General features: G+C 42.7%; 1 protein-coding gene across 1 annotated transcript; it reads right to left on the bottom strand.

The window, feature by feature from the left end:
- Window positions 1–492: 492 nt before the first annotated feature.
- SUV39H1 (SUV39H1 histone lysine methyltransferase) lies at window positions 493–10,308 on the bottom strand. Its single transcript, XM_060762728.2, has 6 exons — window positions 10,203–10,308; window positions 5,042–5,187; window positions 4,022–4,687; window positions 2,081–2,227; window positions 1,856–1,985; window positions 493–722 (listed from the first exon to the last, which is right to left on the bottom strand). The coding sequence occupies exons 1-6, from the start codon at window positions 10,219–10,221 to the stop codon at window positions 586–588; spliced, it is 1,245 nt and encodes a 414-aa protein (XP_060618711.2). The 5' UTR covers window positions 10,222–10,308; the 3' UTR covers window positions 493–585.
- Between the last annotated feature and the right edge of the window lie 4,032 nt (window positions 10,309–14,340).

Genomic DNA, 14,340 nt, shown 5'->3' with positions numbered 1-14,340 from the left:
GTACAAATGGGCCACCTTCACTGAAAAGGTTCCATAATACATAGAGATAGACAGCAGTCACATGGCACATTGAGGTAACACAGTGTGTGCACAGACATCTGTTTAATATCTTTAAATGGCTGTGTTTTCCCACCTTTCTATCAGTCGGCTAAGAAGTGCTTCCCATTAAAATACAAGACCCCTTACCTCTAAGAAAATAACGGGTTTGGGTGGGGAATGACAGTGTTTTCTGCCCTGTTGCATTTGCAATCAAGCCTTCAAAATAGAAGCTTTAACCGAGGTTCTGCCGATTCTCTCCTATGTTGTAGTTTTTTCCAGACATCATCTCAGCAGCAACTCTGACAAGCAAAACCTTGCTATAAGAACACTCTGGTATGGAGTGAGAAGCAGTCACATAGAGCTGGGTTGCACAGGAGAGATGGGTGATTGCCCTCTTTATAATTCCTAGTTGTGGTCACTTGTTTTTTCAAGCAGATAAGTTCCCAACTCTCACCTCTGCAGTCTTTCAGCAAATGCCAACTTTTTTTCTTCTTCGCTCCCAGTCCAAGCCTGATCAGACATTTTCCAAGTAATATTAATAAAGACCTAGAAGAGGTACTTCCGGCAGGACTCTGTGCCACACTTACACTCAATGCGCATCCGCTTCTTTGGTGAGCCACCAAGGCCTCCCACTAAGCCAAAATTAGAGTCCATTCTTGTGCTTTCTTCATTTACTGGATCCACTGTGGAAAATATTTATTTATTCAATGTATGTATAGATATGAGAATCAGAAGCTCTAACTTTGTAGCATGTGTACTATTGGCTGGCATCCTGTTAAGTAATTATGATGTCAAGTTTTAGTGGAGACCCCTTTCCCCATGATAATTCTTCTAGAAGTCAATTTCCCTTCCAAGGGGTAGGTTTCTCTCACTTCCCATTGTCTCACCTCCGTTTCTTAACTATGGGTCGTTTGTAAGTTGGATGCTTGTAACCCAGGGACTGCCTGTATTCCTGTCTATCACCCAAAGTGCCCTCTTCCCCCAAACTCTTATCTGTTCAGCAGTAGAGCTACTCCCAACATAGCCCTTTCTATTTTGTTGGAGAGCAAGGGATTAGCAGAGATGCACCCAACTATATCCCTGTACCTGAACACACTTCAACAGGCAGATAAAACAGCTATGTTGGGGAGAGGGAAATGCACTGCTGAAAAAGTAGGTGTTACGATGCAGTATCAGGAGACATAGCTAAGGGTTAGGGTAATTACACATCTCATAGCAAAAACTAAACTTGATAACAAGCTTTCTTATTAGCCCAAGAGCCCAAATATCTTCCAATTCTTTAATGTGTAGCTATCTAAGGCTTGATCTACACTGTTATATAATGCAGTTTCAGAATGCAGATTCACTTCATTGTATTGGACTATATGAGTCTACACTGCCATATAATCCAGTTCCATGAAATTAATTTGCACTAAGAAACTGCATTATATGACAGTGTAGGTCCAACCTAACACATCCTTAAAAGGAATAAGAAAAGAACAATTAAGTTTGTAACAGTTCTGCTCTAATTCAGGAGAAATCCAAATGGAATAATAGGAAGTCATATAACAGTCTCCTTTAGGAATGATGAAACTCTGCTGCATTTTAGCAAGGCACTGACCATTTCCTCAATCCAGTCAGCTCCACCCCATCCTTTTAATAAGCCACAAAGGGCAAAATCAAATACACATGCGGTGGCCCTCTCCTCAACATAAATCCTGTTCACATTTTTGAGCTAATATTTAAATAGATCAAACAGAATTTATAGTCTTCATTCTGATTTCCCGAATACAGTATCAAGCTACAATAGGTTTCTGAAATTCTACAGCACTCTCACCATGCATGTTGTAGTCAAAAGTAAGTTCCTCGCCAGCATGAATACACCGAGTAGCAAAGAAGGCAATGCGTGGAAGCCGCTCATCCAAATTTTCAATGAAGACATTGTACACCTGTAGGTTGGGATTACACTAGAGCAGAGAACAGAAATCAGAGAATACTCGTTAAGAACTCGTTAAAAGTTATGATGACATATCACCCACGGCCTGGGATTGACTACACTCACACTGTGGTTGACAAAATGAGAAATGTTGCCATAGTAAGCAGCATCCACTGTGTATACATCTTCTACATAGTCCAGGTCAAACAGGTAAGTAGCACCCTGCCGGTCATAGATCTGACCCCGCCGTTCAGCTTCCTCTGATGTGATGATCTGGCAGAGATATGGAAGAGAGTGAGCACTACAGAAAAGATTCATTTCTGCTTTCTTAGTTCTGTGTTATGAAATTTCCTTCCAGGGCCCTGCAAATCTGAGGAAGATTTTTGTAATGCTATGCTGTGTGTGCACTTCTGAACATATCCTAAAAAATTTAAACCCAGTCTGCTGCAACTATTTCACATAAATTCAAAAGCTCAATCAGTCTCACATTTTCACAGCAAACCACTGCCACCATAATATAGGATTTCTAGACGTTTAAAGAACCTATCAAGTTTAAGCTGACTACTGAAATGACCATAAAATACAATATACAGATATATGTTGGCCACCTCTCCTTTAGTGGTACTTTCATTGCAAGCACTTCTATATCACAGCTATCCAGTAGATGGCTACATTCACAATGCGTATATATGACAAGCACTTTCTGATCACCTGTCAGCTCCACAGTTGGTAGCAAGTTGAATGTCTGGGAAGCAGTGCCTCTATTACAAGTTATCTACAAGTTGTATTTCTTTCTGGAGGTGAAAGTTTCTCTCTCTACTTGCACCACTTGAATCATCAGAGGCCAGGCATTCCTTACTATTTAGAATTCCGTTAAATAAAAAGTGAGTGGGCCCACTCCATACTGCTGTTTCCCCAAATTTCCAAGGGATTTTTTATGTTGAATTCTGTAGTATCTCTAATAAGACTCTTCAGATGACCTTACATAAATACAGCAGACTTCTCCACTTTAGACCAGTGTGTGCGCTTCATGACATGCACATAACTTGTCAGATTCCTATCCCTGTGTTGCATGTGCACATAATGGCTAGCCCTTATGGAGAGTTGTGAGGAGCTGCTTGGAAACTAACTGGAATACTCAATAATTATAATCCATTAGTCAGTAAGAATCAAGGAAAGAGATTAATCAAAGCAGAAATAGATGGAAGAGGACGAAGAGCTTTCAGTTGTTTATAGTCTGGCCAGTAACAAACTATGGCAGGGGAATAAAAAGTGCATTTCCAAACCTCTGTGACCCTGGAGAAAAACTTATCCAAATAAATTGCAAACATGCCTTGAAATGAGGTACAACTAGTTATTTAAAGGCTGTTTTTGTCTCTGGTCTATTTCAGCCCAGATTTCCCTTTCCTAGAACCTTTTCTTGATTAAAAAAGTGACCCTTTCTACACCAAACCAAGTCAGGAAATACTATTTGAACTGCAAGCTACATATAAAACATCAAAATGAGACTTCTAAGGATGCAGCTTAATTTTTTTGGATTTTTTTTCCAAAGTTTGAGAAATGTGGGGAGAGGTGAATAGCCTGTCAACGTTTTAGAAAGGCAAAATAGGCCTCAGACCCTCATAAGTGTAAAAAAAGTTGTTTAAACAAAAAATTTAAAATAAATGTTTGAATCCCAATAATCTTAATTGCATTATTTGAAATTCAATACTTCTTGTATTTCTTTGAAAGTATTACAATTTGAGGTCTTTACATTTTGAATAAAAATATACAAAATAGATAACGTTGCAAAATTATATATATGTCTATTCAGAAATGACTTCCCCAGAGTTCAATAAGAATAGGCCTTTATAGGATTTCAACCCTATTAATTCATTCAATGTTTTTAATTTGCAATACCAATCTCTGCATTTTTTTTCTAAATCTCAAACTTCAAACATACCACAGGCATACAGGCCATTGCTAATTAAGTCTTATGGCATGCAACAGGTCACCTAGGTTTAATTTGTATTTCTTTTTATATGCTGGATCAAGAGGAAATCTCTGCTTCATGCCTGCTCATCCTACCTCTCCCACATATTCCATAACAAAGCTGTTCTTGCGTATCCTCTCCAACGTGCGCACACCCCAGCCACGTCCATTAGCTGTCCGGAAAATGCAAAGGTCGTAACGAATGCCTTTCTGTACCACCCGGTTGGGGCAATCCATCCCACAGCTGCAACAAGAATTGCACTCATAGATGGGCAAGCCAGCCTTGATCTTCACTTGGCCCAGCTCATTATATGCAAATTTGTGGTGGGAGGCACCAGGGCAGCAACCGCCAGCTGCTTCTGACAGACAGTCCAAGCACTCACATCCCACAGCCATCTGGTTGAGAGTGATGCCCTCCCCGACCTTATATTCATTAATGTAGATAAAGTCCCGGGGTGGCCCACTCATGTCCACCTCATTTTCTACCACAATCCGTCCCTTGTGGTTGCGTTTGACATTAAGCTCATACTCCCAATTTTGCAAAGCTTTCCGCTGTTTAGCCTTCTGCACCAGGTAGCTGGAGATGCCTTGGTCTAGCAAGCAAATGTTCTTCCTGAGTTTCCCTCCTCGCCGGATAAAGGCTTGTTCTAAGTCGCGGTGGAATTGTTTCAGTATGTTGATGCAACGCAGGTGCTTCCTGGGTTCCCAGGTGTTATCTGACTCAGGGTAGCCCCGCCACTTCACCAGGTAGTACTCCTCATCCTGGGTAAGAGATAACCATGTATAGTGTCAGCTTATATCCCACCAATTCACTTCCCAGAACACACACCAGAAAGCAGTATCTCCCAATAATCTATCCTCCTGTTGTCTACTCAACCCAAAGCCAAAATCAGAACCTAGGAATCCCACAGAGAATACAGAAATTCTTCATCATCCCATTCTAATAGTAATAATTCTGTAATAGACTACACTTTCATCCCAAAAAAGCATGACTGTCTGATTATGCCAACTTTAATTTTTTAAATTTCAGTTAATGAACTGACATCTGGGAACTGGGGAAACCCAATTCAAAGGAAGAAGTAAATTTAATGCTTTGGAAATGCCCGAAAAACTCACACGGACTTTCTTGTAGTCACACAGATATTCCACTTCAAAATCACAAAGGTTTTTTCTGGTAATACCCAAGTTTGGGCAGCACAGCTTCTCCAAACGACACAGATCTTGAAGCTGGGACCAAGTTGACTTACAGCAAACAGTACAAGCTACAAAGAAAAGAGGACAAATGTGCTGTTTAAAGTAATACACCTTTTGCCTTTTTTATGGAGTAGTAGATTATCTGCTGATCTTACCAAGCATCTTAGGTCCCGTGCACACAGATCTATAAAATCCTCATTGAGCTGACTTATATGGCAGTGTAGATAGATTCAGATAACCCAGTTCAAAGCAGATATTGTGGATTATCTGCCTTGATATTCTGGTATTATATGACTGTGTGGAAGGGCCCTTAATTAGTTTCTTAAGAGAAAGAGAATCCTCAGAAGTTCAATCCATGTTCCTGATGTTTGGTGAAGGGATTAGGAACACTATCTCAAAAAAGGTTGCGTAATGACTTTAGGCCTCTTCCACACAACTGTATAAAATCCACATTGAACTGGATTATATGGCAGTATGAACTCAGATAACCCAGTTCAAAGCAGATATTGTGGATTATCTGCCTTGATATTCTGAGTTATATGGCTGTGAGGAAGGGCCCTTAGAGGCACACACTACACATCTAGGTTTACCTTTCTACTTCAGTTCCCACCCAGTATCAACCGTAATACTCTGCCACATTATTTTACTTTTATAATTTGTAACTTGATCACAGAATTGCACTTAATGACTAAGAATCTTAAAAGAAATTCAGTCACCAGAGAGCTTTTGACTGTTTACATAATGCAACTCAAATTAGTACTCCTTAACAAGAACTGTGGATGTAACCGCCCTGAGTTGCCCTCGGGCTGAGAAGGGCGGTATAGAAATATAGTAAATAAATAAATGAATAAACTCATGATCCAACCTTGTACATTTTGATAGCAGTCAAGATCGTTGCTTACACCTTACAGCCCTGTGTACTAGCTTTTTCCCATAAATGTCCAAGCAACATTCATTTATACTATTATCAATTTTAAATCCAAAGGATAGAATCATTCTTAGTTTGACAGTTTCTCTAAATCAGTTCAGATAATAAAAATAGAATGATTTCCCGATTTTAAAAACAACAATCTAAAAATACTTCTTTGAAGAAACACCTCCCAACTTTCACTGTTAATAGTTAAATCTTGCTTTAATTCTCCAGCTTCAGTTTGTTAGTCCATCTGTAGCGATGGTTATTTATAAAACATCAAAAAATGATCAGCAGCTTGCAACACTTAAGAAACAGACTTTAAGGCAAACACATTGCATGGGAAGAATGGAGTAAAAGAACTTCATTCTGATTTCCTGAAAGTCAGGATGAATAGCTGTCAAAACAGGCCATGAAAGGAGTTTGCTTCATTACACCAGAGAGAGTACCAAGATGGCAAGAGCCAAGTGTTGGTTAATCCACATAGGCAAACAGGACCTCCTTACCTTTCCCTTACTGGTTAGTAGTACATAATTTTAAAGAACACAGTTCTTTCCACTGCATAGAGAAAATTAACAAGCACTAAAGGCCCTTCCACACAGCCATATAACCCAGCAGATCAAGACAGAGAATCTATATAAATAAAAATGTAATGTTTATTTGTGGGATTAACATAACTCAAAAACCACTGGATGAATTAACACCAAATTTGGACACAATACACCTATCAGGCCAACAAGTGACCATCACTCATAAAAAACACTGGAAAACACAGCGGAAGAGACGTAAAAAGCCAAAAAACAAAAATGACATTACAACCCATGTTCATAACCACATAAATACACATATACACAAATATATATACACAATATACACACACAAAACACATATACACAGACTGGGCCATAGCAATGAGTGGCATGGGACGGCTAGTCCACAATATCTTTGTACTGGATTATCAAGTCCACTCTGTCATATGATCGAGTTCAATGTGGATTTTGTACAGCTCTGCATAACCTTCTACAGGTAGAAGGTTCAATCCTTCACATCTCCAGGTCAGGCTGACATCCTGCTGTTGGTCAACAGAGAAACCCAACTAGATGAACAAGTATCTGATGCAATATAAGGCAGCCCTGCATATTTTGCTGTGCAGGAGGTATTTTGCTGTGCAGCATGGCATGCCTTTCATAAAGAATCCAGGTTCAAATCTGGGGGACAGCTGGTTGAGCTCCCTCTGTCAACTCCAGCTTCCCATGCGGGGACATGGGAGAAGCCTCTCACAAGGATGGTAAAACATCAAACATCCCGGCGTCCCCTGGGCAACATCCTTAAGGATGGCCAATTATCTCACACAAGAAGTGACTTGCAGTTTCTCAAGTCACTCCTGACACAAAAATAAAATATATATATAATGAAATTATGTGTACCACAGCTGGAAAACCTAGCAAAGCCTTTAGGAAATTTGTTTCAAACAGTTTGCCTTTCACCTGCAAAATCTTCATTCTTTTCAAGCCAATAAAGTTGAAAACACTCGGCTGAAGATCAGCACTAAATACGATCTGGGTGAAAGGTTAGGTATCATTGTGATTTGGCATCACCACAACATTATCCACTCCAGATATTTGTGATCATGGTGACTTTAAAATATTATATGCAAGTAATTAATTTTTGAAGAATGTGTCTTGTTGTGGTTACAAGGATTGGTGAGGAAGCTTCAGTTGAGACACCTTTGTCCTCATGATAACTCTTTCGGGATGCAGTTTCCCTTCTGAGGCCCCTTCCACACAGCTGAATAAAATCCTACATTATCTGCTTTGAACTGGAATATATGGCAGTGTGGACTCAGATAATACAGGTCAAAGCAGATATTGTGGGATTTTCTGCCTTGATATTTTGAGTTATATGCCTGTGTGGAAGGGCCTTGGGGGTTGATTTCTGTCACTTCATGTTGTCTCAGCCCCATTCTTAACTATGAGTGGTTTGTAAATTGGGGACTGCCGGTGATGCCAATTCCCTTCTTTACTCTTTGAAAGAGGAATCAAGATTTCTGGTGGTTCTTCAAGATCCACCAGTGTGGTTGTCTATGGTCAGCATTAATAAATGATGGAAGATCCACCATGGTCAATTGGCTCAAACAAAGAACTGGTCAATGGCAATGTCTACTAGGGGCCTCATCACACTAGTGAATGAATCCACTTTAAATCCAGTTTCTGCCTCCTGCAGAATTCTTGGGTTTGTAGTTTAGTGAGGCTGTTAAAGTTTCCTCCCTAAACTACAAACCCCAGAATTCTGCTGGAGGCAGAAAACAGATTCAAAGTGGATTCATTCTCTAGTGTGATGTAGTAGTTCTATTCCACTCCTGTTGCTGAATCCCGGGAAATAATTATAATGCTAAAAATGTTTTTAGATTGCAAACCTGGAAACAGGAGCAATCTTCCCTCCTTCAAAGTTTTATATGCTATTATTGTTGCAGACTTGTGCCCCTTCCACACAGCTGAATAAAATTTCACATTATCTGCTTTGAACTGGAATATATGGCAGTGTGGGCTCAGATAATCCAGTTCAAAGCAGATTTTCAGCCTTGATATTCTGGGTTATATGGCTGTGTGGAAGGGCCCTGAGTCCAAACAGACATATAACCCAGTCCAAACAGATGTGGGATTTTATACAGATATGTAGAAGGGCCCTTGGACGTAGAAGAGTGGGTCAAACAAAATTTTGTGTCCCCCCCCCCCCCCCCGCCCCGACTCTGGAACTCTCTACCTAAAGATATCAGGCAAGCCCCCACTTTGGCTATCTTTAGGAGGAGCTTGAAAACATGGCTTCCCTGATTAAAGGAAATAATGCCCTATCTGACCAATTTCCTTCTATATGTCCCCTGAAGCACTTTATCCATTGGATTGATCCCCCCATATCACACTTTAAAAACCCCATGCCTAGACATACCCTACTCTGTACACGCCCATGGTTTTAAACTTTTAATCTACATCTGGCCCTGCCATTAAATCTTTTGCATGTTATTGCTTTGCTTATATGTTCAACTGTATTATTTATATTGTTTTATTTGCTTGCTTGTTTGTCGATGTATTGTTGTATTTGTATTTGACAGGCTTGGCCTCATGTAAGCCACGCCGAGTCCCTTCGGGGAGATGGTGGCGGGGTATAAATAAAGTTGTTGTTATTATTATTATGTACCTCAGCAAAATCATTGTGAGGCGAGTTTCACGTCAGAAGGTTGTCCTGAAGAGTTCCACGAGTTCTCCTACTCTCTGAGGATAGTAAGGGGTTGTTGTAGGTTTTTCGGGCTATATAACCATGTTCTAGAAGCATTCTCTCCTGACATTTCTCTTGCATCTATGGCAAGAATCCTCAAAACCTCTGAGGATGCTTGCCATAGATTCAGGCGAAACGTCAGGAGAGAATGCTTCTAGAACATGGTCATATAGCCCGAAAGACCTACAACAACCCAGTAATTCCAGCCACGAAAGCCTTCGACAATACAGAGTAAGGGCCCTTCCACACAGCCCTATATCCATGGCAGAAAATCCCACATTATCTGCGTTGAACTGGAATATATGGCAGTGTGGACTCAGATAACCCAGTTCAATGCAGATATTGTGGGATTTTCTGCCTGGATATTCTGGAGTATAGGGCTGTGTGGAAGTACCCTAAGGGATAGACGCACATGGTGGAAAGCACGCCAGAGGGGGAAAGATGAGGAGGGCGGAAATGTGAAGAGGGCACAAAAAGGGTCTCCAGGAGCGTCGTGTCTGCTGAGGAGAGGCATAGAGTCGAACAGGGAGGCACATGAACTGCCTCTGTGAGGAACTTGGAACAACATTGGATCCTCTGAGCGGGAAACGCAGCCAAGGTGGCCCCGCTCAAAGGTTGCCCGTTCCCCTTGCCCTCTCCTCAGGGTTCCCTATCCCTATCCGCTTTCCGCCTTTCCTTTTTCCCGCTCTCTGCCACGTCCTGCGCCGCCTCACTCCCTCCCTCGCGCGCTCCCCGCCCCGTAACGGTCGCCGCCGAACCTCCGCCTCGCGCCGCTCTCAGACCGCAGCGCTCATTGGCTCTCGGCTTCCACCCGCCGAACCCCAGGTTCCCAAACGAGGGGTCTCGCGCAAAGCTAGCCCGGCCCGGCGCGCGCGCGCGGCGGCGGCGGTTTCCACTCACCTTTTAAATTTTCCGCCATCTTGCGCCTCTTTTTTTCCCCCCTCCCCTTCCAGTCACTGAGGCCGCCAGAAACTTTTCATCCCACTGGAGGAAGAGAGGCGAGTTGGGGGCGGGGCCAGAGAGGGAGGCGGGAGCAGTGGCGCTGTCTGATTGGCTGCCCTTCAGCCTCAGCCCCGCCGCCCGCCCAATAGGAAGTCAAGGAGCGTTTCTCGTCCTTCTCGTCCCTAACTAGATTTATATTGCTGGGCAGCACCTTCCTGCCACTGGGCGTGAAGGGGAATTGGGAGTCCCTGAGAGCTCTTTTTCTTTTCAGTTTTTACACGCGCAAACATTTAATATATAAAGTGTTGGTGTGTATGTATGTGTGAGTGTGTGTGTGTGTTCTGTCGCAACTGGACCTGAAATGAAGTGCCTTTAAGAGAGGATGTATGGCTTGGATCCAGTGGGAAGCCAGGGCCCCCGAAAAGAAGCCTTTAGAGAAATTTCCCTTATTAAACAGTCTTTATGAGGCTTGAGCTTAAATATAACAGTCTTTTATTGATGAACAAACAAGAATTGTAAAGTTTTCTAAACAGTCTCTTAGCTCTTGCAATCTTGTTCACAGGGAACAGGCACTATCTTCAAAAACCTTGTTCAAAGGAAAATTCCCCTTTCTAGCTCCTCCCAGGCTGCTGTGAACCTAAACCTAACTGATTTGAATCCACTACCGGCTGAACTGCGTCTCAGAACCAAGTAGACGTACCAACAGGCCTGTAATCACTTAGCTCAGTGGTTCTCAACCTGGGGTCCCCAGATGTTTTGGACTTCAACTCCCAGAAATCCTAACAGCTGGTAAACTGGCTGGGATTCCTGGGAGTTGTAGGCCAAAACACCTGGGGACCCACAGGTTGAGAACCACTGACTTAGCTGCTTTGATGGTTAGAGCTGTAATTCCCTCCGGAATTCCTCAGGGCTGTAAGGCTGTTTCCCCGGAACCTTTGGGAATCTTTAGAGGCTCTCAAGACTGTTCTCCCCCAGACTAAGCCTTTGCACAGGAGGACGTCTGTATACATCCTCTGCATTGACTTCCTTTGCTGAGACTAACTGAAAGATGGCCCCTTCCCTCCAAAAAACCCAGAGAGGGGCGGGACCAGGGATCCTAACTATAATTGACAGGTGGCTTGCCCTATGAATGCAGCCAAAGGAAGCCACCTATATACAAAGTCCCTGCAACTTAGGACTATGAACTCAGTGCAAAACACAAAATTGGAGCCACTGGAACAGGCGCTCCAGGACAGTGCATATATATATATATATATATATATACACACACACACACACACACACACACACTAGCTGTCCCCTGCCACGCGTTGCTGTGGCTTGGTCTGTGTAGATGTATTTTGTGTCTATATATATTTGTGTATATATGTGTGATATTGCGTTTTGGTTTTTTGTTTTGTTTTTTGTTTGGCTTTTAAAGTCCCTTCTGCTGTGTTTTTCATTGTGTCCAAGTTTGGTGTCAATTCATCCAGTGGTTTTTCAGATATATATATATATATATATATATATATATATATATATATATGGTAAAGGTTGTCCCTTGATATGAAGTCCAGTCATGTCTGACTCTGGGATGTGGTGCTCATCTCAATTTCTAAGCCAAAGAGCCAGCGTTGTCCATAGACAACTCCAAGGTCATGTGGCCAGCATGACTGCCTGGAGCGCTGTTACCTTTCTGCTGGAGCAGTACCTATTGATCTACTCGCATTTCCATGTTTTTGAATTGCTAAGTTGGCAGAAGTTGGGTCTGACAGCAGTTGTTCCTGTGACCTTTCGGTCAACAAGCTCAGCAGCTCAGTGCTTTAATCCACTGCGCCACCAGGGGCTCCATATATATATAGACACATCCAAGGTCATGTGGCTCCATTTATATATATATATATATATATATAGGAACCCCCCCCCCCGATGGTGCAGTGAGTTAAAGCACTGAGCTGCTGATCTTGTTGACCGAAAGGTCGCAGGTTCGAATTCGGGGAGCGGTGTGAGCTTCCGCTGTCAGACCCAGCTTCTGCCAACCTAGCAGTTCGAAAACATGCAAATGCGAGTAGATCAATAGGTACCGCTCCAGCAGAAAGGTAATGGCGCTCCATGTAGTCATGCCGACCACATGATCTTGGAGGTGTCTACGGACAGCGCCGGCTCTTCGGCTTAGAAATGGAGATGAGCACCAACCCCCAGAGTTGGACTCGACTGGACTTAATGTCAGGGGAAAACCTTTACCTTTATTCTGTGCCTCAGCAAAGACATTCAGTGCAGCGAGTTTCAGCTCAGAAAGTCATCCTGAAGTAATCCACTTGTTATTTAGTGTCAGAAGCGACTTGAGAAACTGCAAGTCTCTTCTGATGTGAAAGAATTGGCTGTCAGCAGAGACGTTGCCCAGAGGACGGCCAGATGTTTTGATGTTTTACCATCCTTGTGGGAGGCTTCTCTCATGTCTCCGCATGGGGAGCTGGAGCTGACAGAGAGAGCTCATCCATGCTCTTCTTGGATTCTGCCCACTGCTGGCCATAGTAACACCTGCGTGGGGCCATAGCAACACCTCTTCGGCCCCGCTGCCTTACAACTCCTGGGCAGAGTGCCTCCATGTGATGTCGAACCTGAATTTAAGGGGTCCTGCTGAGGCAAGGACCAGCCAGACCCACCAAAGAGGATCTGGACACCTGGCGAGACAAGAGCACCCAAAAGAAATTTTTCCCTATTTTTCCAAATCTCACTAAGTTGAAGAAGAAGCCACTGAGATGTTTATTTCATTCCAGCTGGAACAGATATCAAACCGCAATCTTTTGCTCAGAAGCTGACATGAGCCACAAGGCAAAATAACACAGTTTTTATAGGAAATACAGAGCTGTCAAGTTCAAAGTTCTTGCTCCCGCTCCCCTAGCTGGCTTTTCGCTGATTGGTTGGAGTCCTCCGCTGGCTGGGAGGCATGGCCAGCTCAGCTGCGCCTTGCCCAATCAGAGAGCCAGCGTCGCTCTGGCCTCTCAGCCAATGGGAAGAGAGGAGGCGGGTCAAGCGGGAAACAATGAATGGAGAGAAAAAATTATAGGATTAAAATGACGAATATTTGTCTGATCGGTCAGCAATAGTTTAAGCCCTCGAACTGGCCAGGATTATTGTTGAAGTCCTTTGAAAATAACATATTCGCCTACCTCAGGGGCTAGGTTCTTTGTAGCTCAGGGACTAGGTTCTTAACTGATTTATTACATTCAACCAAAAAGTAGTAGAAGAAGGAAGTGCCTGAGAATGCTGTGTTGTGTAAGGAATAATTTATGTAAACCAAACATGTTCTTTCAGCAACCACTAGCAAGGGAGGCTCTTGCAGACAAACAAGGCTCCAAGACTCAGAACTATGCCACCAGAATTACTTAATGATCTACATCCAAATGCTATGGCTGTTTTTTCAGAAGTCTAAATTCAGTGAGAACACACAAAATTGCAACCACAACGGCTTATGAAGCAATACCGTTCAACTTCCCCATTATCTCGTTAGACAATTTTGAAATTTACTGACTTCTCCCAGATTAGCTTCACACAAAAATATAGAATATGAAAGTTGTAAGTGTTGGGGTTCAGCCTGAGTTTGAACTTGAACCTAATTCTCTGTTTGTTCCTCCTGATGCTAATGAAAGTATATTTACTGATGCTAGTGGAAATGTACCTTTTGATGCCAATGCTCCTGAAATTAGTGAGGAAGAAACTGCTGTAGGTTTGGAAAATGAAAGTACCAGTGTTCCTGAGAATGTTTCAGAGGGAGACCTTGAACTTTCCCTCCCTTCTGCACCTGTTAACTGTAATGACAACAGAAGGGGCCAAATTTGGGGAGACAGAAGTAAAACACTCAGTTTGCGTCGATCCTCCCGAATTCAAGAATTAAAAACATTGGCTTCAAAACAGAAGGGCGGTTCACGGAACCAATTCTTGAGTTTTAATTGCCATACGCCAGGCTAATTGCCTCAGTTCAGGCATCGTTTCAGAATTGATGAAGACCTTGGCAGTTCTCCCGGTTCCCTGGTCATAGTTTGGGAAGATTTCTAGGATATCAAGTACGGTTAGTGGATTGCTAACAGATTCCAGTATTTTCCCAGTGAGGCTT

Source organism: Anolis sagrei, chromosome 2 (genome assembly GCF_037176765.1).
Source record: "Anolis sagrei isolate rAnoSag1 chromosome 2, rAnoSag1.mat, whole genome shotgun sequence".
NCBI lineage: Eukaryota > Metazoa > Chordata > Lepidosauria > Squamata > Dactyloidae > Anolis > Anolis sagrei.
Note: the sequence above shows the minus strand (reverse complement) of the source record. Positions and strands in the feature narration are given on the sequence as shown.